This window comes from Pelodiscus sinensis, chromosome 8, assembly GCF_052426305.1.
Source record: "Pelodiscus sinensis isolate ZL-2025 chromosome 8, ASM5242630v1, whole genome shotgun sequence".
Taxonomy (NCBI): Eukaryota; Metazoa; Chordata; order Testudines; family Trionychidae; genus Pelodiscus; species Pelodiscus sinensis.
The window spans coordinates 72,527,584-72,548,781 of record NC_143059.1 but is presented as its reverse complement, the minus strand read 5'-3'; the positions used below and the strand labels follow the sequence as shown (position 1 = coordinate 72,548,781).

The window sequence follows — 21,198 nt, the reverse complement described above, 5'->3', positions numbered from 1 at the left end:
AGGCCTGATTCAGTGGGGCCGACGGCCACCATGGGGCGGAGCCTCAAGCAGAGGGGCGGGGCCAAGGGCAGTCAGCCCTTAGCGCCACCTGGAGCATGGCGCTGGGCTCTCCTCCACCCACCTCCCCACTGAGCTGCCAGAGCCCCGTGGACAGAAGGCCTGGGGCCTCTTTGAAAGTTTGCCCTCAGCCGCTCTGCTGACGCTGCTGACAAGGGGGTTAGGCCAGCTGGGAAGCGGGTCTGGCAATGCAGAGATCTCCCCCGCAGAGGCAGGCTGAGGCCCACTGGGCCACCCCACGGCCACCGGTTTGGATCAGTGGTGACCAGGGTTGCCAACCCACAGACATTTCATTTACGGACAAAATGGGAAACATTTACAGACAAATTTTTTTACGGACGTAACGTTCATACTATATTAAGACGACATATTATTCTCGTTATTCTCTTCGGCACAACCCATTCTTCTCGTAGATTTTGACATTGTAAACTTTAACGGTAAACAATATTAAATGACATACATTGCCAATGTGCTGACGCTAAGTCGGCGGGATACCGAAGATGATAACATCACGTGGGTCACGTGATCTCATCTCAACCACTGAGCTAAATAAACAACTAAAACGGCCAATTTCCGCTGCTCCGCAGTGAAATGGCGGAAGCGGCAAAGAAGAACTTTAATTGCTGTAGATTAATTACCGGGTTTTGAAATTGTATTGCACTTTTACAACATTTACAGACACCTGTTGCCGACTTTACGGACATGTCCAATTTCGGCTAATTTTTTACGGACTGTCTGTAAATGTACTGATGGTTGGCAACGTGGGTGGTGCCGTGGGTTACATCTCAGCCAGCATCCCCAGAGGGAAAAGCCGCCATTGCTCACTACCCCAATGCCCCATCCCCGGGCCAGTCACAAGAACATCCTACCTTACCCAGAGGGGCTGTTCCCTTAGGTGAGTGTAAATGCAGCCGCCGCATGATGCATTGCGCTCCTGTCTCGTCCCGGTACCGTGGGCAGCCGCATGGCATGGCTCGTGTCCCTCTGCTCTGGCAGATACCCCGTGGGCTTGCTGCATTGTGGTGCCGTAGCCATGCAGTGTTGCGTTCCATTATCGTCCCTCCACAGGGACTAGGAGGAGGGCCTGATTCCATGACGGACAGGGTGGGGGGCTGCACTGGCCAGTCGACCCGGGAACCACTAGCCACTGAGGCTAGGGACAGCCCTGGTGCCGTGGACTGGCCCTCTCTGCCCCACCTTCCCCAGCCCCGGCCGGGGGGAAGAGAAGAAAAGCCGTGCACCCGCCAGAGAAGGGAAAGGGTTTAATACACTGGAGAGCGTCTCACCCAGACCCGGGTGCCGATCAAACCCGCTCCAGCTGCAGACACCAGCATGGCTCCAGGCCGGGCTGCCACAGTCTTGGGGGCTGGATTCCAGCCCCCCAGCTCAGGGACCGGCTGCCCTGGTTGGTCCTTACAGTGACGAATCCCTAATTGGGGAAGCCAGTTGTTCCGCTCCCGGAGGCTCTGATATCGCTGGCCGGGGCCACTCCCTCTCTTTGGAAAGTGGCCCCGAAGCGCCCCAAGACCAAGGGGCAAGTTGCACCCCAGGATTTCCAAAGAGCCTGATTTGGTCCCAGTGGGCGGCTGGGGAGCGGCGCGGATGATTGGTGGATCCTCGGTTAGCGGGCGGGCTTGCGCTCTGGGTGGGCGGGTCCTGCACAGCTGGGAGCCTGGCCCGGCTCCCCATGGTCTGTTGGGTCCCGTTTGCTGGGGCCCCCCCGCCAAGCCGGCACTTCCGCTGAGCTGCTCTGTGCCGGGCGACGCTCTTGGCACGGCTCCGGGTGCATTAGGGGTCGTCTCTTCTGGGAGCCACTAAACAGCTACTAATCCCCCCCCCCCACCCTCCTGCCCCCTTCACCCAGCAAAGGGATGTATCCAAACATGACCCCCCCCCCGCAAAAAATCTCAACCCAGAACTGTTCCCAGAAGGCGTCTCCATGGGGGGCTGCTCAGGGGAGCTCCCCAAACCCACCCCCAGAGGCTCACGAGGAAGGGGACCCGGTGGCCAGGGCCGGGGCAGAGGCAGGCCGGTGGCCGGGGTCTCCAACCTGGTTCCCAAGCTCGGTCCCAGCCCCCCGCTGCCGCCGTCAGTAATAATCCTCCGACTCCTCGCTCTCCGCGTCGTCCTCGGGCCCCGGGCGCGGCCTGGGCAGGGACAGCCCCGGCATGGTCAGCTGATCTGGAAGGACAGCACGAAAGCCTGGGGGCAGAGTTCTATCTATCCGCCGTTGCTCAGGGCCTGGGCCCCTCCACCACCCCCTGCCCTGGGGGCTGGGTAACCCAACGGCCCCGTGGCCTCATCACCCAGCGGCTAAACCCATCCCTGGGCTGACCCCGCTGCCGCCAGTGGAGTTTGGCCTGGGGGTCGGTCGGTGCCCAGAGCTCAGCACAATGCGGAGCAGCTAACCCACAGCAGTGGGTCCAGAGGCCGGAAGAAGGTGCAAGAAACCCCCCAAAGGACAATGCTGGAATAACCTGCCCCGGAAGGTGGCTCCTTCCTGACCCCTGCCGACGAGCGGCTGGGCGATGCCCTGAAGCAGGAGAGTGTCTAACCCTTCTCTATAAAAACTAGCATATTCATTCTGATCTTGGCTAATGGAACCGACGGCCGCACGCTTTCCTTATGCGCGCATGCACCCCTCATCTTGCCCAGCTCTCCTGGGCCCCCCATGGATCCATCCTTCTGTCCTTTGGCCCTAAGGGCCCCCATTTGTCTCCCAGGATCGAGCCGGGGTCAGACGTTGGCCGGGTGTGTGTTATGTCCACATCATGTGGCTGAACGGCTAAAGGATAACAGCCTACTACTGCTTGAGTGACTGGCGCGCCACCCGACTGGCGGCAGTGCGCTGCTGCGGAGTTGAAAGTCCCCGCACATGGCAGAAGGCGGACCCACAACCCACTCCCCCAGCCCAGCTCCCCCAGCAGAGTGGTCCGGAGCTTAGCAGCGACCCAAAGGGGCACCCCTGTCGCGCTTTGTGGCGGCAGCTGGTTCGAGATGGCCAGGTGTCCCGCCCGCGTAGAGAGGAGGGCAGAGCACAGCTCCCTCCAGTATGGTGGGGGGCACGGGGGGGTCGCTCACTTACCTGGCGTCAGGACCGTCAGGCTGGCGAGCGCAGCCGCCTCCCCGACCCTGTTCCTGGCGAAGCAGCGGTAGGTGCCCTCGTCCGTCACCCGGACCCCCTGGATCTGGAGCCAGCCGGTCACTTCGTATTTCTGGGGGCCACCCCTGAACTGGAATCAGACACATTCCGCTAGCAGCAGCGGGAGAAGCCGGCGGCAGCTGGCGCCCAGCTGTGGGAAGCCGCCCTGCTGTCCCAGGCTCAGCACCCAGGAAATGTGGCCTCCTGTCATGGGGCCAACCTTCACCCGCGTGTCATTCCCAGGAGGGGGAATTTGGCCCATTGGCATCATTGCAAACAGCAACATGCCGCCAGCGCCCCGATCTTGCGGCTCTAGGGTGTTGTGTTACAAAGGGCTCCCCCTAGTGACCTGGGAAAGGGGGTAGCTCGGTTAACACCACAAGGGGCCCTTGGGTGGCTCTCCCGGGCAGCTGCCGTGGTGTGAGGGTTTCTGGAGGAGCCAGGTGAAGGAAGGGCTCTCGGACATTTCAGTTTAGAAAAGAGGAGACTGAGGGGGGATATGATAGAGGTCTATAAAATCATGAGTGGTGTGGAGAGGGTGAATAAGGAAACATTATTCATTAGTTCCCATAATATAAGGACTCAAGGACACCAAATGAAATTAATGGGTAGCAGGTCTAAAACTAACAAAAGAAAGTTCTTCTTCACACTGCGTGTAGTCAACCTGTGGAACTCCTTGCCAGAGGAGGCTGTGAAGGCTAGGACTATCACAGAGTTTAAAGAGAAGCTAGATAATTTCCTGGAGGTTAGGTCCATAAAAGGCTATTAGCCAGGGGATAAAATGGTGTCCTTGGCCTCTGTTTGTCAGAGGCTGGAGAGGGATGGCAGGAGACAAATCGCTTGATCATTGTCTTCGGTCCACCCTCTCTGGGGCACCTGGTGCTGGCCACTGTCAGCAGTCAGGCTACTGGGCTAGATGGACCTTTGGTCTGACCCCGTACGGCCGTTCTTATGTTCTTATGGCACAGAGGACAGTCTGGGAGCCAGGTGTCCAGGAGCAACGCCTTTGCAACCCCCCAGTTCGGAGACCCCCGTCCCGGAGCTGGGCCCAGCCTCCCCAGGGACAGATCAGCTGTCTCGCAGCGGGGACAGATCAGCGGTGAGTGTGGGGACAGCTGCGGCAGACAGGCCCTGGAGCCGCATGCCCCTCAGCCAGCTGGCCTGGAGGGAACAGATGCCCCGGGGTAAGGGAATGGGACGGCCGCTCAGCTTCGTGTGGGTGAAATAAAGCTGAAGCAAGAGGCCTCGGGCCTGATCCAGACTCGGCTGCCTCCCCATGGCAACCCGTGTGGGTCTCCCCCGTCGGTCATTAACATAACAGAGCTATTAAACTGGCAGTCCAAAGAAGGGTCCACAATCAGCTAAGGATCCAGCTCGTCTCCATCTCTGCAGCTGACACTTCTCCGGCCAACACAAGCCTCCTTTAAGAAGCGCCGCAAACCTCTGTCTCTCCTGCATCCGGGCAGCTTGTGAGACAGCAACCGCCAGGAGGGGAGGGGCGGGGCGAAGCAGGTCTCCCCTGAGATCTCCAAATCTACGCCCTGTTTCCCCTCCCTCAAAAGCCCCCCTTGCAGCCCCCACCTCTCCTCCGGGCACCGGCCGGATCTCACCAGGCTGGGACATACGTGTGCGGCCCAGTTGCAGGGTTTTTTCCTTGCCTGAGGTGGAAGAAGAGAACGTGCTAGATCTGAATTGCAGAGATGGGCTAAACTCAACCACAGAGGCTGGAGGATTGTAACAGTCCCTTTGGACCTACAACGGGAACGTCAGGCGTATCCAAAGGGGAAACGCGGCCCCGTTTTTGTCATCCAGGGGGATTAACCGTGGCTATGACCTACCACGGGGAGTGGCGGATTTGCCTGTCTCTTGGCATCCTCAGATCAAGATGGGCTGAATGTGTTAGTCCAACGCAAGAGACTGGGGGACTATGGGGTTAAATGGGCGAAATAATCTGGAGAAAGGGGTAAACTGGGAGGCGGCAAACTTTTCAGATGATCCCAAACTGTTCAAGCCAGTTAAGTCCAAAGCAGACTGTGAAGCGCTTCAAAAGGATCTCCCCAAACTAAGTGATTGGGCAACAAAATGGCAGACGAATTGTAATGTTGATAAATGCAAAGTAACGCGCATTGGAAAAAATAATCCCAAATGTACAAAAAACGATTCATTTAGCTACAGCTACTCAAGAGCGAGATCTTGGAGAACTGTGGAGAATTCTCTGAAGACGTCCACTCCGTGCGCACTGGCAGGCAAAACGCCAACAGAATGTGAGGACTCATTAAGAAAGGGATCGAGAATAAGACAGAGGACGTCTTATTGCCTCTGTATAAAACCATGGGACACCCACATCTGGAATCCTGCGCCCAGATGGGGTCGCCTTTTTCTGAACTTTGACCAATTCCAAGAGATCTTTTTAGAGATGAGGCAACACAAATGATGAGGGTTTGGAACAGCTGCCGTATGAGGAGAGATTAATAAGACTGGGACTTTTCAGCTAGGAAAAGAGATGACCAAGGGCGAATATGAGAGAGGTCTGTAAAATCATGACTCGTGTGGAGAAACTGAATAAAGAAGAGTTATTTATTCCTTCCCAGAACACAAGGTACTAGGGGTCGCCCAATGAAATGAATAGGTAGCAGGTTTAAAACAAACAAAAGGAAGCTTTGCTTTACACAACAGACAGGCAACCTGTGGAACTCCTCGCCAGAGGATGTGGTGAAGTCCAGGCCTATAACAGGGCTCAAAAAAGAGCTAGATAGATTCCTGGAGGTTAGATCCAGCAATGGCTATTAGCCAGGATGGGTAGGAACGGTGTCTCTAGCCTCTGTTTGTCAGAAGCTGAGAACGGGCGACAGGGGAAGAATCATTTACTGATTCCCGGTTCTGTTCACTCCCTCTGGGGCACCTGGCCACTGTGGGCAGACCCAGTGGGGCCGTTCTGATGCCTTTATGAAATGGAAGGCGGCTATGAGGAGGTCAGACTAGATCTAACAGCCTTTCAGGCCTCCCTCTACGAAACTGCCCCTCACGCCCGGCGGAGACCACAGAGATGAGCTGGCTCCTACTCGCACGACAGCGTGCAACTGCCCTTCCCAGGCAGCCATCTTGTTACGACGCCTCGGCGATCGGGCCACAGCCGGCTTTCGACACGGTGATTTCTACGTGGCAGAGGCCCTGGCACCCTGCCGCCCGGACGGGAGGGAAAACGGACTTCCTAGGGGGGTGGCCAGTGCCTTTTGCGTTGGTGAAACAAGGAAACACCTCATCAGGACCATGGGCCGGGTCACCCAGCCAGCCGGAGATGCCCCTTTGCTCAGCTGTGCCCAGAGCCAGGGCCCTGTTCCAGCTCTCCCCATGGCGACCAAACGTCCGGTGGGCGCCTGTTGTATTTCCTTCCCGTTGCTTCGCCCCTCTCTGGGGCTCTCGGCCCATCCCCCGCCGCTCCTACCACTCCAGGGGCCGAGGGCGAGACCGGCCTGGAGCCCTTCTCATACCGGGGTGTGAGAACGCGGCCGGCCCACGGCCCGCCTCGCGCCCCGTTCCGGGGACAGGATCTCAGCCCTCCCCAAGCACCGGATGCATGGATGGGGCGGGAAGCGCTGGGCCGCCCGTGGGCAATATGGGGTTGGAAAGCCTCACCCAGAGCCCTGACGGGTGGTGCCTGGCCTGAAGTCAGGCAGCCACGAGCAACGTGGCACCTGGTGCGAGGGGCCCGGTGGGGACCGAGGGACACGGTGGCGCCGAGGGAGACGACCGCCCGTCGGCAGGCAGGAGGGACGGAGCAAGACGCTGAGCAGAGCAGGAGAAACCAGACCGTCCCGCTGATAACCGGGCCCCCCGCCCTCGCCCCGTCCGGCCGCTGAGCTCACCTGCACGGAGATGTGGGGGTCGTCCCCCGGCAGCAGGACCTCCGCCCCTTCCTTCCGCCACTCGATGGACGCCATGGGGTAGGCGAAGACCTCGCAGCCGAAGATCACGTCCTGCCCGGTGACATTCCACACGTCGTAGGGGGGAGACAGGATCTGGGGCTCTGGGGACGGGACGGGATGGGGAGGAAAAGGCAGGAGGGGAGGGGAAGGAGAAGGAAGGAGATGAGATGAGATGAGGGAAGCAGGGGAGGGGAGGGGAGGGGAGGGGACCATTGCTTCATGGGATTGGCCAGCCCCTCGCAGGCCCAGCCATATCCACGTGGGTCTGGGGCTGCCATGGCCGGTCCCAGTATGTCTGGGGCCTCTTTCCCCACCTCAACACTCCTGTGCTCCCTCCATTGGGCCAGCAGGGGGCCGGAGCCCCGAAGCCCCAGGTGGCCATCCCCCTCCTACAGATAGCCACGGCCTTTGCTCCCTCCCCAGGCCAGGGCACCCTGGGGCGATGCCACTCGAGGCTCCGGGGGCGTTTCCTTTGGAACCAGAGGCTGCGACACCCCACTCGGCCCCCAGACTCAGCATCGGTGTCGTCGTGCCGGGCCAGGGAAGCTCTCCTGGCCGCCTGGCCAGCAGGCTGGGAGTGCGGGTCCACCCAGCCTGCCCGCTCGCTCCCCACCGGGCCTCCGGCAAGTCCCAGCCCTTCGGTGTGGGGCGACGGGCGGGGACTGGCGAGCAAGGCTGGGACGTGCTGTGAGATCCCTGGCCAGGGGAGCACCAGGCGATCTGAGGAGCAGCCGGTCCTTTGGTGAGGCCACTTCCTCGTTCAAGACCTTGCCAGTCTGCTCAGCCTGAGCCCCTGGAATGAGACTTCCCGTATTCGCCTGGGAAGGTTCCGCACACTCAAAATCACGCCCTTCGCGTGCCGGACCGACTCCATTAGCCACCCAGCTGCCTTATTGCAGCACTTCTCCAAGTGTGGCCATGGACTGCCGACCATCTTGCCGTGGGCCACGGGCTCAGGGCTTCCCCCACAGCGGAGAACTTGCGCTGTTGCTCCATTTCCCCCCTCCCGCCGGTGAGGTTGGAGCACCAGCGCCGGCTTCCTGCTGTGGGGTGGGGGGGGGGGGGGCCTCATGGGCCAGATCTAGCTTGTGGGGGAAGGAGGTGGCTCGGTGGGGAACAGAAGTGCAGGAAACTGCTCACCTGCAGCTGTTCCCCACTGCTCCCATTGGCTGGAATTATGGCCAATGGGAGCAGCTGAGGGCGGTGCCTGGGAGGCACAGAGCCAGCTAAGTGCCCCCCATCCCCCTCAGGTTCAGACCCTGCTCCACCATCCCCCTATTGCCCTCCCTTCCTGATTCTGCACCCCCACCCTGCTCCTCCCCCCCCATTTCCAGCCTGCTTCTGCACCCTCCCTTGTGGCTAGACCCCTGCCTGTACCCCATTTTGTCATCATGGGGTTTGGCTGATGGTCTGCATTGAGCAGGGTGGGCTGTGGGCCAGAAAGTTTGAGACCCTCCTTGCAAGCCTTTCAGGGCATGCCCCTTATCCCTCCTGCCCTGTGGCTGATCGGTTTTGGCCAGCCCAGGACCCCATCCTTCCCAGACCAGCGCCTTATCCCCTAGGCCACGCGGGAAGCTGCCCCACCACCTTACTGTCAGGGCGCCCCTTATCCACCCCTGTCCTAGAACACCCCTGCAAATGTCCAGTGACGGCCCTCCAAGACCGACACCTTTGTCTTCACCAGCTACGCGCTGCCCCTCGGCCTCTCGGATCTACACCCAGCGCCGCCTGCTGCCTAGCTCCCCGCCGCCCAAACCTTAGCAACCCCTCAGCAAGTGCCCCCCAAATCAGGAAAGCGGCTTCCTGCTCCTGAGATTTTGAACCCCAAGTCAAGGCTGGAGGCTTTTTGTTCACCTTCTGCATTCGGAGCCTTTTAGCTTCATGTTTTCAGGGGGGTTTTCTGCAACCAGAAGGGCCAGAAACTTGCTTTTGAAAAATATGAAAGCCCAGATCTTCCCCAAACCCTCTCAGTCCAGGAGCTGGGGCGTCAGGCGAGTTATCCCACATCACCGGCAACGCTGCACTTCCCTGGCTCGCCCTGCCGAGCAGCCGCACTCAAAACAAGTTACCCGGGAGTTACTGTGGAGGGAATGACCCGTGAGGCACTTAGCGTAGCGGGAGGTGTAATCTGCCAACAGTAGGTTTCAGAGTGAACACCCCCTACACTAAACGAGAGCAGACCCATTCCTTCCGTAGCAAGATTATTTCATTGCCTGTCTGCAGGCTCCAGCAGGAAACAGTTCAATGGAAGTTTCCGTCACAATGGAACAGGATAGAAACGTTGGGTTTTTTAATGACCAAAAATATTGGAAATATTTACCAAAAAAAAACCCAGCGCTAACCCCAGGCTATAGTGTAGAACACAGCATATTTCTCATGGCCAGCCAGTCCTAGTCCCCTGCCAGAACCTACCCTACAAACTAGAGACATTTTTTTAAAGCAAATTAAAACAAGTCATAAAACCAAATTAAAGCAGCCCAAATTCCGCGTTCCAGGAGCCAGTGGAGGCGCTCAGGAAGACAGAGGGGAGGGGCAGCTATTTTTCTTTGCACTGACAAGAGATGGGGAAAGAAGTCAGCATGATTTAAAGCTAGCCAGTAAAGAAACCAAGAATTCACTAACTCCTCTCTGGAATTTTCACATGTGGTTTGAGTACTAGGTTCTGATCCCCCCCACCCCCACCCCCCTGCCCTCCTTGAAGCCTGCCGAACTTGGCTATAGATTTCCCTTGGGTACTCTTTGCCGTGCTATGCAGGAGGAACAGGGCAGCCTAGTGGTTAAATTAATGCGCTGCTACAAGCTTCCAGGGAGAGCAGGACTGTGTCACGTCATCTCCCCGTGCCTCGGTTTCCCATCTGTGCCTCAGTTTCCCATTGTTATGGGGACAGGCTTTCAGGGTGAGCAGGAGGGTGTCACATCATCTCCCTGTGCCTCGGTTTCCCATTTGTGCCTCAGTTTCCCATTCTTATGGGGACTGATCTGGGGGCTGAAACGTTCCCCTGGGTCTGTGGCCATCATGCAGGGGGAGGCAGAAAGAAGGGTGCTGGAGGGGAAGAGAGTTCGACCCCAGACATTACCTGATTCACAGGGTCCCTCGTGGGCCACGGTGAGGTTTGCCTCGGGGTGGGCATGGAACACCTCCAGGAACTTGCAGATCTGGGCGTAGGTTCTCCCGTCGGAGCCGCACAGGGCCTGGCTGGAGCGGCAGGCACACTGAGGCTCGGGCACCTCGCCCTGCCGGAGGTCGCCCGCCTCCAGCTGGCATTCCAGGTGGTCGCCGCACTGCCCGTAGAAGTGGTTGGTGTTGTCCAGGTCGCAGATCTGCCCCTCCAGGTTGGCACACTCCCAGCAGCAGTCGCACGGGTCCCGCACCATCCCGGCCAGGCACCCCCGGGGGGTGGGGCACTCCTCCGGGCGGCAGGCCACGCAGCTCTCCCCTTCCTCCAGCAGCCTCTGCCAGCCCCGCTGCAGGTAGTCCGGCCCGCTGGGCAGAGCCCCGCCGGGCCATGGCAGGGCCCAGTGCAAACCCAGCCAGAGGAACAGGACCTGGGAGGGGGTCGGGCGGACAGCTCTGGACATTCTCACCGGCTTGCTGAGTCCGTGAGCCCGGGTGCCACCATCACTTAGACACTGCACCCGGGCGGCCTGTCCCTCTGCCAAGCCAAGATGCCACGGATGTCTGCGGGGAAAGAGAAGCGAGTTAGGCGGTGGCTAGAGGACCCAGAGCCTGGTGCCTCTCTCTGACCCCTCCGAGAGGCGGGGCTGATCCACATGCTGCGATATCCCACAGGCAGGCAGGAGGGGGAGGACACACGCAAGTGGGGGTGCGGGCTGAGACGGGACGGGAAATGCGATCTGCTCCCAGAGCTGGCACCGGGAGAACGTGCTCGGGAAGCCACCAACTAGGGATGGAAAAGTTGAACCAAGAAGCTGATGCTTGTTGGTTAAAATGGTCAAACTCCCCAGGGAGGGGGGTGCTGCCAGCAGTGGGGGCTAGAAGCTGGCGTGGCCGGGAGCCCATGGGGCTGGGAGCTGGTGGACACCAGGATCCCGGGCAGCTGGTGGAAACCAGGATCCCGGGCAGCTGGGAGCTGGGGAAACCAGGATCCCGGGCGGCTGGGAGCTGGGGAAACCAGGATCCCGGGCAGCTGGGAGCTGGTGGAAACCAGGAGCCTGGGAGGCCGGGAGCTGGAGAAACCAGGATCCCGGGCAGCTGGGAGCTCGTGGAAACCAGGAGCCTAGGGGGCTGGGAAAACCAGGATCCCGGGCAGCTGGGAGCTGGAGAAACCAGGATCCCGGGCAGCTGGGAGCTGGGGAAGCCAGGATCCCGGGCAGCTGGGAGCTGGAGAAACCAGGATCCCTGGGAGCTGGGGAAACCAGGATCCCGGGCAGCTGGGAGCTCATGGAAACCAGGATCCCGGGCAGCTGGGAGCTGGTGGAAACCAGGATCCCAGGCAGCTGAGAGCTTGTGGTAACCAGGAGCCTGGGAGGCCGGGAGCTGGGGAAACCAGGATCCCAGGCAGCTGGGAGCTGGAGAAACCAGGATCCCTGGGAGCTGGGGAAACCAGGATCCCAGGCAGCTGGGCGCTCGTGGAAACCAGGAGCCTGGGGGGCTGGGAGCTGGGGAAACCAGGATCCCGGGCAGCTGGGCGCTCGTGGAAACCAGGAGCCTGGGGGGCTGGGAGCTGGGGAAACCAGGATCCCGGGAAGCTGGGCGCTCGTGGAAACCAGGAGCCTGGGGGGCTGGGAGCTGGGGAAACCAGGATCCCGGGCAGCTGGGCGCTCGTGGAAACCAGGAGCCTGGGGGGCTGGGAGCTGGGGAAACCAGGATCCCGGGCAGCTGGGCGCTCGTGGAAACCAGGAGCCTGGGGGGCTGGGAGCTGGTGGGGCCTGGAGCCTGCAGGGCCGGTGAACTCGGCAGGGCTGGCAGCCCTGGGGCCATGTTCCCATGGAGCTACATGAACCGTGGAATATTTTTAGAAGTTTTTTACATCTGCGCCCTCAAAAGCCTGTTTCCTTTGGGGATGGGCGTCCATCTGATTGGCGTGGCCTGGCCGGCCCGCAGCAGCAGCGCACGGCACCCCTCGGGTTTCCAGCCTCGATTTTCTCGTGAGGAAGGCAGATGGGACCACGATGGGCGCTGGGTCGGACGTCCACCGCAGCCCAGGCCAGTTTCAGCCAGTGGCTCCTATGTCCAGCCGAGAGCCGGAAAGCCTCTGGGCCCGGCGATCCTCCTCCATCCCCGTTCCGACAGCCAACCCCGCTGCCGGCTAGAACTGGGCATCGCCTGCCCGCTCTGAGTCATTCTTCCTTCAGCGGGCGGCCATCGCTCACGTCCTGCTTTCATCTGCCATCTTCCTTCTGCCCCCGCCCACCCCCCGGGCAGGCTACTGCATCCAGCCGTGACTCGGTTGCCCCCAATTGTGCCTTCAGTAGACTACACAGAAGGAGCCTGGCGGCTCTGGGAGGGAGTGTGTTCTAGTGGTTAGTGCAAATGATTGGCAGCTTGGGCCAGCGCTGCTCTGATTGCCTGGAGCCCAGGCCACCCCTGGGTGCTTCACCTCCCTCCAGTAGGGGCCTGCTGCTCGAAGCCTGCATTGCGATCAGTAGGGAAGGCACTACACTGCTCGGATCAATGGACCCACCTCCTTAGGGGGACACAGTTGTCAGTATGGGGGGGGCGGGACCTCAGAGAGGCCACTCCTTCTCCCACGGGATCATAGAGACACGGGGGCGCCCAAACACCCCGGTGATGGGTGCCTGCCGTGTCTCCTGCGTTGTGTTTCGTGGAGGTGGGGGTGGGGCGTGCCACACGCAGAGGGGAGTTCCCGGAGCCACACGCCGGCTTCCACTGACTTTGTGGGAGTTTTTTGGGTGCTCGGCGCTGCTCAAAAAGCAGGTGCTTAGCTGGGGTTCGCTACCAGGGGCTGACCCAGCCCCCGGAGCAGGCCTGGCCATAGGGGAGACCGCTCCCCCTCACCCTTTCTGTGTTACAGCTGTCACCGAGTGTCGGGGGGTCCCCGACCCTGCACCCCCATTTGTAGCCAGATGTGACTCTCAGCCAACAGGTATTGGTCCACAGGGATAGGGTGTAGCACAGGATGGATGTTAACCCAGGGAGCAAGAGCAGGCAGTCTTATGCCTCTTGGGGAGAAGGGGTCCTGGGCCCTGCTCCCCGCTTTCCTGCCTAAAGCCCCTTTTCTTCTCCTACCCCAGCCGTGATGGACTCCCGTCTTGGGTCTGTCTCAGCCCTACTGCCCAGCCTCGAGTCCGCCCCCTTCCTGGGCAGGAGTTACCCCCCCCTCTATGTCTGGTCCTCAGGTGTCTGGGCCCGACACACATCTGCAGTGAGTCATGCTCCAGACAGGGCTGCAGCTCCTGGGACAGCGGGGACCACACACAACCCACAAAGCAACACAACCCCCCTCCATCCCAACAGCCTCCTTAACCCGGCTCCGCCCCCCAGGCAGGAGAGCCCCACAGGGGAGAGGCACCCCGCAGAGCCACGCTGAGCTCCCCTCCCCCACCAGCAGCTGCTCCTGCCAGAATCGCGCGCCCCTTCCCCTGTCGCCAGCCCTACTCCCCCCCCCCCCCCCAGGAGAGGAGCCGGCTGGGGCGGAGCTGCCTGTCTCTGGGCCAAAGCAGCTGCTAGATGCAAAGCCGGAACGCTGCTCCCTGCAGAGCCAGGCTTTGAATTGTCTCGGGGTCCCCTGTGCTCTGACTCCACTGCTCCCCAGTTTTCTGCGGTGCTCCCCCTCCCCCAACAATTGGCCAGACAACCAAGCTGAAAGGCCCCCTCCCCTCGGGGGTACAGTGCAGAGGCTGAGTGTGCGGAAACAGGGGCCCTCCGGATGCTTAACCGCAGAGCCCCCCAAATGCCTGTCCTAGGGGTCCCCAGAACGCTGCAGCCATATGCATGCAGTGCCGTCCCCATGCTGGGGGGTGCCCTCAGTCCGCTAGCTCAGCGGAGAATCCAGCGTGGTCCTTGTGACCACCCTACAGGCTGTGCTAGTCACTCCGGTCCAGGGCTTCGGAGGGAGAGGACGCAGCGCGCACCTCTCTCTCGACGTCAGAGCGTCCGCTCCCACCTCCTGCCCCTCTGCCCCCGTCAGTAACCATCTCCCCTTCCTCCAGCACCTTCTCCCTGCCGGCCTCACAGCCCATCCCAAGTCTTGGTGGATGGACCCACCTCGCCGCCCCACCTGAGACGGGGAAGCGCTGCCATTCCCGCCAGACGGAGAGGAGTGTAGAACCCAGGAGTCCTGCTCCTTGATCCAACCACTAGCCCACACTCCCTTCCCAGAGTTGGGAGTGTAAAATCCAGGAGTCCTGGCTCCAACCACTAGCCCACACTCCCTTCCCAGCGCTGGGAGTGTAGGACCCAGGAGTCCTGGCTCCCTGCTCCAACCACTAGCCCACACTCCCCTCTAGGAGCCAGGCACAGAGCTCTAGACCCAGCCCCGCTCCTTCTTCCCACCAGCCACCCTGGCACCCCCCAGAGCCAGTCTCGCTTCCCACGGGCGGGCCGGCCTGGAGTTGGGGAGGGGCCCTGTTATATCAATCGCCCCCTCCATGGCCATAACCACCCTGCGGGGTCTCCAACCCCTTCCCCCATCGGTGCCCCCAGCCCCAGACACGCCCCCTTCCAGCCAGCTCCCCTGCTCAGAGCGCGGGAGGGGGGCGTGACGAAGGGGCGCCCTGCGGGGGTCATGGGGAGGCAGGGGACGGAGGCTGAGCCGCGTTCGCCCCGCGCTGCGCCCCGTGCGCTCCGGAGCCGAGGAGCGCAGAGGCCTGGCGGGTCCGGGCCGCGGCTGGGTCTCGGGTCGGACGGCAGCCTTCGGGGGCGGCTCGGCCCCCTCGGGGGGGCTTTGGTGCCTCCGCGCCCCGGCCTCCCCCGGCCCGTGGGGCGCAGCGGCCCGAGCGCTTACCGGAGCTGCCGGGCGCGGTGCCCCTCTGGAGCGGCGGGGATGCGCGGGGGCCCCGCCGGCAGGAGGCTCTTCCAGCTCGCCCCGCTGATGTCAGAGTGAAACGTGACTCCGGCCGGAGCCCGAGCGCTCAGCAGCCCGCCTGGAGCCCCGCCAGCCGGCCCGGCAGCTCGCCTGCTTTGCGCACGGCTGTAACCGGACACCCGCTCGCCCAGAGCCCCGGCTGGGGATACCTACCCAGCCCCCCGGGTGGGGAGGAGGAGGGCGCTCCGTCCGGGCTGACGGGGGCCTGGGGGAAGCCGGAGAGGTTCAAAGGGCCGAGGAGGGAGGGGGGGCCCTGGCCTGACCCCCGGCCCAGGGCAAGCCACAGACCTCTCCCAGCCTGCCCCAGACAAGCTTGGGTATGGGTCCCAGCAGAGCTCGCTGGTGTGGGTGCAGCCAGAAAGGGCGGATGTGGGGGGGCGGGTTGGGCTCAAACCTGAGTCAGACTCCAGGCGCGGTGGTCAGTGGAGACAGCCCCCTGTGCCTCAGTTTCCCTGTGGCACAATGGGGGTAACAGGCTGCCCCGCCGCCCCAAGGGGATACATCTTGTGAAGATTGCCAGGCACTCAGGCACCACAGTAACAGGGCCAGGAAACTATCCCACTGGCCACCTTGCAGACGGGATTTTAAACCGGTTTGGTGAGACTCAGGTGTGGACGCTCTCCTGCCAGTTCCACATCAGCTTCCTTCCCTTGAGCTCGGTCAGGACCGGACCCCAGTGACGTGGAAACACACCACGCTTAAATCAAGCCAGAGCGCCCAGCCCCGGCGTCTGCTTGAACGAACCGGATTAAAAACCAGTGCAGGAGACAACAGCACAACTCTCTGGACATGTCCCTAGGCCGGGGCAGTGACCGGTGCTGGGCCTCAGTGTCAGAGGTAGAGACAATTCTCCATGTCTGGGGCTGCTCGGATCCAGGTTCATGTCCCTGGCAAACACCAAGGAGGGACAGGACTTGCTTTGGGTGGCGCCTGGCAGCTCAGGGGGGCGACACTGGGAAAGGGGCTGCAGAGGCTAGCGAGGGGGGGAGTGACCAGCCCTGAAGATCTGTGGAACTGTCTGCTGCAGGATCCCCATGGTGGGGACAGTTCGAAGCATCCCAGAGGGCGGGACTAGGTAGTGTCCTGAGGGAGGAGACTGAAGAGCCCTGTGCTCTTGTCCCAGCTGTGATGCTGATCTGCAGGGTGACCTTGGGCAAGCGCTGTCATGGCTCTGTACGTGCCTCGGTCTCCCCATCTGTCCAACGGGGCTGCCCATCCCGCCCTCCTTTGGCAAGTGCGTGGGGATGGAGGGGGACACAGCGCTGAGTTGCGATGTGAATTGTCCCTCTCTGATTCTTTGGCTGCTCACTCCTCCCTCGCACAGGCCAGCTGCCAGCCTCTGGGAGCAAGGGGAGAGCGCTCCAGGCAAGTTCAGCCACAGGGCAGGGCGTTTCGGGGACCCACCCGGCTTCTTTTCTTGCGTTGGTCTGACTCCCCAAACCCCGCTCCACAGTCCCCGGTTCCCGGGTTTGCTCCGTCAGGCTGAGAACTCAGACGTGGTTTCTTATGGGGTTGAAAATACGAGAGGGGTCGGTTGGTTCTTTGTTGGGTTTTTTTTTACTTCCAAGCCCAGCTTTTCTGACCAAAATTTCCACTAGACCCACCAGCCACAAAGGTGTTTTCCCACCTGCTTTGCATTAGGGCCTCTTCCCTTCCAAGCGCCACTTACTCCAGTGGGCTCTGGGGCCTGCAAGCTGTTCTCTTCCCCCGGCCCCTCAGCCTGGCCCCATAGGGCTCAGCACAAGCCCCCCAGCTCTTTTTGCTTCAGAGCAGCTTTGCCCTGGAGCTGCGATGGCACAGGATTGCCCCCGATCTGGCATCCCGGAGAGCTGCAATGGCATTTGAGCGGCTCGAAGACAGCTCCTACATATAAATGTAACAGAGCGGCAGTATGGCCTAGTGGGCACAGCAGGGGACTAGCTGTCCTGAAGTCTACTCCTGGCTCTTGTCACCGTGTGAGCCTGGACAAGACACACTTGCCTTCCGGGCCTCCGCTTCCCCATCTGTAAAATGGGGCCGTCAGGGCTGTGTCGGCAGATGGAGGTGCTGCTGCAGCATCCTAGAAGCAGCGTGGGCCCAGATGGCCTGTGGGGGGTGAGCCGGGCCCACAGCTGCGGCATAAAGTCTGGTAGCAGATGCAAGAGACGGGGGGACAGGAAAGTCAGAAAGTCCCCCCCCCCCCTTGGGCTTTGTGGAAGGAAGTGACGGCCGAGCCCCAGACGCTAACTCCGCGGCTGATCTTCTGGGCCTCACCGCTAAAAGCGTCGGCGGATAAGATCCCCAGAAGCCCCAGCACCCAGACATCCTGCCCAGGCAGACGGCTCCGAGAAACCACCCCCCTTCAGATGTCTTTCATCCGGATGCACCAGGCAGCCCCCTTTCCGGCAGGGGGGCTAAAAGCTCCACCCCAGCTGAGCCTGGCCAGGCAGACAGGAACCCTTCCCCCGGTGGGGATCAGGATCTAACCACCTGCCAGGGCCAGAGGCTCTTGAAGGCTCCAGGAGGAGGAAGATGGTCCCCGAAGGGCTCCGTGTTCCTGCCCCAGAGAGACGCAGGAGGTTGCTCTGTAGGGTCTCTGGGGGAGCCAGGCGTGAGACCCTCTCCTCTTGCACCAGCAGCGCCTGCCTCAGAACAGCTGGACAGGAGCAAAGGGGGGGGTGCACTCAGAAATAGCCCCCCCCCATCTGGGAGCCGCGCCCTGAAACCCAGACGACAGAGTTCTAATTACAGGCCTTGGAGGCGACTTGTTTATTTGCTTCTCCAGACCGGGCCTGGCCGGAAGCCCCCCCAGCAGGCAGGAGTGGGGGCTGGAGGCCGATGCCTCCCCCCGACGGGCACCCCGGGGAGATGTTCACTCCTGTCGCTCGCAGCACCAGCCCCCTCCAGGTCCTTCCTTCCGGGGGCTGTTCTCTCCGCAGAGGCGCTGATTGTCGGGCATTTCCCTCTTCCCGCAGGGCGTTGCCCGGGCCAGCGGCTGGTAATTATGGGGCTTGGCGTGGCTGCACCCCAGAGACTAGCAAGACCACAGGTGCCAGAGTGGCATCCCGCACGAGAGCCAAAAACTCAGGCAGGCGGCTTTCCCATTTCCTGCTGGGGGAGCTAAGCAGGGAGGGGTCTGTTCGGGGCGTGGAGGGGAGACCAGCCCCTCTCCCCCCATGTAGCCTCCCCAAGGGGCTGTAAGAAGCAAGTGGAGGACTCAGGATGCCTCTCCCAGCCTAGTTATCTGGCCGGGTGGGGGGGTGGGGTGGCTGGAGGAGATGTCATTTGGAGGCGGGGTTAGACAGCTGGGGGCTTGAGTCCTTGGGGATGGATCTCATGCCCTTCAGGAGCAGAAGTGGGGCGACTGGGGTGCTGAGCTGGTTCTTCAAGACTCCGGCAGCCAAACCCTTGTTACCAGGGCTGTTAGGTTTGAGACAGGCCTGCCACAGACCCCTTGGCGGAGCACTTCCCCCTTCGGGGCACAGACCCTGATGGGGGGCAGCAGGCACAGCTCACGGGCCCGAGTTTTGTTCTGGGGGTTCCCGTGAAACCCAGGACCGTTTTCACAATGCCCCTGCAGACTGAGCGCAGCATTTCCAGGAGGTCGCTGGACGCCACATGGCCACCGGGGGTCTAACAGCCCTGATAGCTGCATCCCCCTGTCCTAAAATCCCCGGTGCATGTTCCTCGGGCTGCTGGAGACCGGATCAATTCACACAGCCCCTCCCCCCGGCCGTGGGAGAGTTGGGATCTAGAACTGAACTTTGGGGCGCAGGCCCCTCGCACTGCTGGCTACAGTATTCTTTGTCCAGTCCCACGTCACTGTGCCGTGTTGCTGGGCGCCGTGACAGAGCTGCCAGTTCCCACCCCAGAGTCAGCATGCTCCTCTTCCCCTCTACAGGGTCAAACTACATCTCCCATGATGCACCAGGGATTCCCACCATGGGGAGGGCAAGTGGGGCATCATGGGAACCTCATATAGAGTTCTGCACCCTGACGTGAGCCCAACCGGACCTCTGAAGTCAGGTTGGGTTTGGCTGGCTCTCCTCCTGTGGGGTAGGCTTAGTGGCCTCTGTGTGCCCCGTTTCCATGAAGCTCGGGTGACAATAATTAATAATAATAATAATAATAGTGAATCAATAACCATGCGTCTATTTTTTGGTGTGATGTAGTTTGCTGATTGCTAATTCTTGTCCTGTACTCTCAAGCTATGTCCACACTACATTGCTCTTCCAGAAAAAGCAACACAAATTGCGAACTGCAATTTGCGTAGCTTTTTCCACTTCTTTTTTCGGAAGAGACTTTTTCAACATTTGGCCTGTCTACACTGTAGGTAGGTAAGGTAAGGTCCCATGGGAAGCAAGACCGAAGGGAAAAACAACTGAGGAGAGTTGGAAGTATTTCAAAGGGACGTTGTTAAGGGCCCAAAAGCAAACAATTCCGCTGTGTAGGAAAGACAGAAAATATGACAAAAGACCAGCTTGGCTTAACAAGGAGATCTTGCACGATCTCAAAATAAAAAAGGAGTCATATAAAAAATGGAAACTAGGACAACTAACAAAGGATGAATATAGGCAAGCAACACGGGAATGCAGGGGCAAGATTAGAAAGGCAAAGGCACAAAACGAGATCAAACTAGCTACAGGCATAAAGGGAAACAAGAAGACCTTTTATAAATACATTAAAAGCAAGAGGAAGACCAAGGACAGGGTAGGCCCACTGCTTAGTGAGGAGGGAGAAGCAGTAACAGGGAACTTGGAAATGGCGGAGATGCTCAATGACTTCTTTGTTTCGGTCTTCACCGAGAAGTCTGGAGGTGTGCCTAACGTAGTGAATACAAGCAGAGAGAGGGTAAGTTTAGAAGATAGGATACACAAAGAACAAGTTAAAAATCACTTAGGAAAGTTAGCTGTCAGCAAGTCACCAGGTCCTGATGAAATGCATCCCAGGATACTCAAGGAGCTGATAGAGGAGGTATCTGAGCCTTTAGCTATGATCTTTGAAAAATCATGGCAGACAGGGGAGATTCCAGAAGACTGGAAAAGGGCAAATATTGTGCCCATCTATAAAAAGGGGAATAAGAACAACCCAGGAAACTACAGACCGGTCAGTCCGTCCCAGGGAAGATAATGGAGCAGGTAATTAAGGAAATCATATGCAAACACTTGGAAGGTAATAAAGTGATAGGGAATAGCCAGCATGGGTTTGTGAAGAACAAGTCATGCCAAACTAATCTGATAGCTTTCTTTGATAGGATAACGAGCCTTGTGGATAAGGGAGAAGCGGTGGATGTCATATACCTAGACTTTAGCAAGGCATTTGATACGGTCTCGCATGATATTCTTATTGATAAACTAGGCAAATATAACTTAGATAGGGCCACAATAAGGTGGGTGCATAATTGGCTGGATAACCGTAGTCAGAGAGTTGTTGTTAACGGTTCTAAATCCTGCTGGAAAGGGATAACAAGTGGAGTTCCTCAAGGGTCTGTTTTGGGACCCGTACTGTTCAATATCTTCATCAATGATGTAGATATTGGGATAGAGAGTACGCTTATTAAGTTTGCAGATGATACCAAACTGGGTGGGGTTGCGACTTCTTTGGAGGATAGGGACATAATTCAAAATGAGCTTAGCGAGTCAGAGAAATGGTCAGAGGTAAACAGGATGAGGTTTAATAAAGAGAAATGCAAAGTGCTCCACTTAGGAAGGAACAATCAGTTCCATACATACAAGATGGGAAGCGACTGTCTAGGAAGGAGCATGGCGGAAAGGGATCTAGGGGTCATAGTGGACCACAAGTTGAATATGAGTCAACAGGGTGATGCTGTTGCAAAAAAAGCAAATATGATTCTAGGTTGTATCAACAGGTGTGTTGTAAGCAAAACTCGTGAAGTCATTCTGCCGCTCTACTCTGCACTAGTTAGGCCTCAGCTGGAGTACTGTGTCCAGTTCTGGGCACCACATTTCAAGAAAGATGTGGAGAAATTGGAAAGGGTACAGAGAAGAGCGACAAGAATGATTAAAGGTTTAGAGAACATGACCTATGAAGCCAGGCTTCATGAACTGGGCTTGTTTAGTTTGGA

At 59.5% G+C, this 21,198-nt stretch overlaps 1 protein-coding gene across 1 annotated transcript; it reads right to left on the bottom strand.

Annotated features, from left to right (window-relative positions):
* Nucleotides 1–627: 627 nt before the first annotated feature.
* On the bottom strand, nucleotides 628–15,213 carry KAZALD1 (Kazal type serine peptidase inhibitor domain 1). The gene is made up of 5 exons (XM_075935599.2): nucleotides 15,054–15,213; nucleotides 10,203–10,804; nucleotides 7,066–7,226; nucleotides 3,143–3,290; nucleotides 628–2,238 (listed from the first exon to the last, which is right to left on the bottom strand). The coding sequence occupies exons 2-5, from the start codon at nucleotides 10,702–10,704 to the stop codon at nucleotides 2,147–2,149; spliced, it is 903 nt and encodes a 300-aa protein (XP_075791714.1). The 5' UTR covers nucleotides 10,705–10,804; nucleotides 15,054–15,213; the 3' UTR covers nucleotides 628–2,146.
* Nucleotides 15,214–21,198: the final 5,985 nt, after the last annotated feature.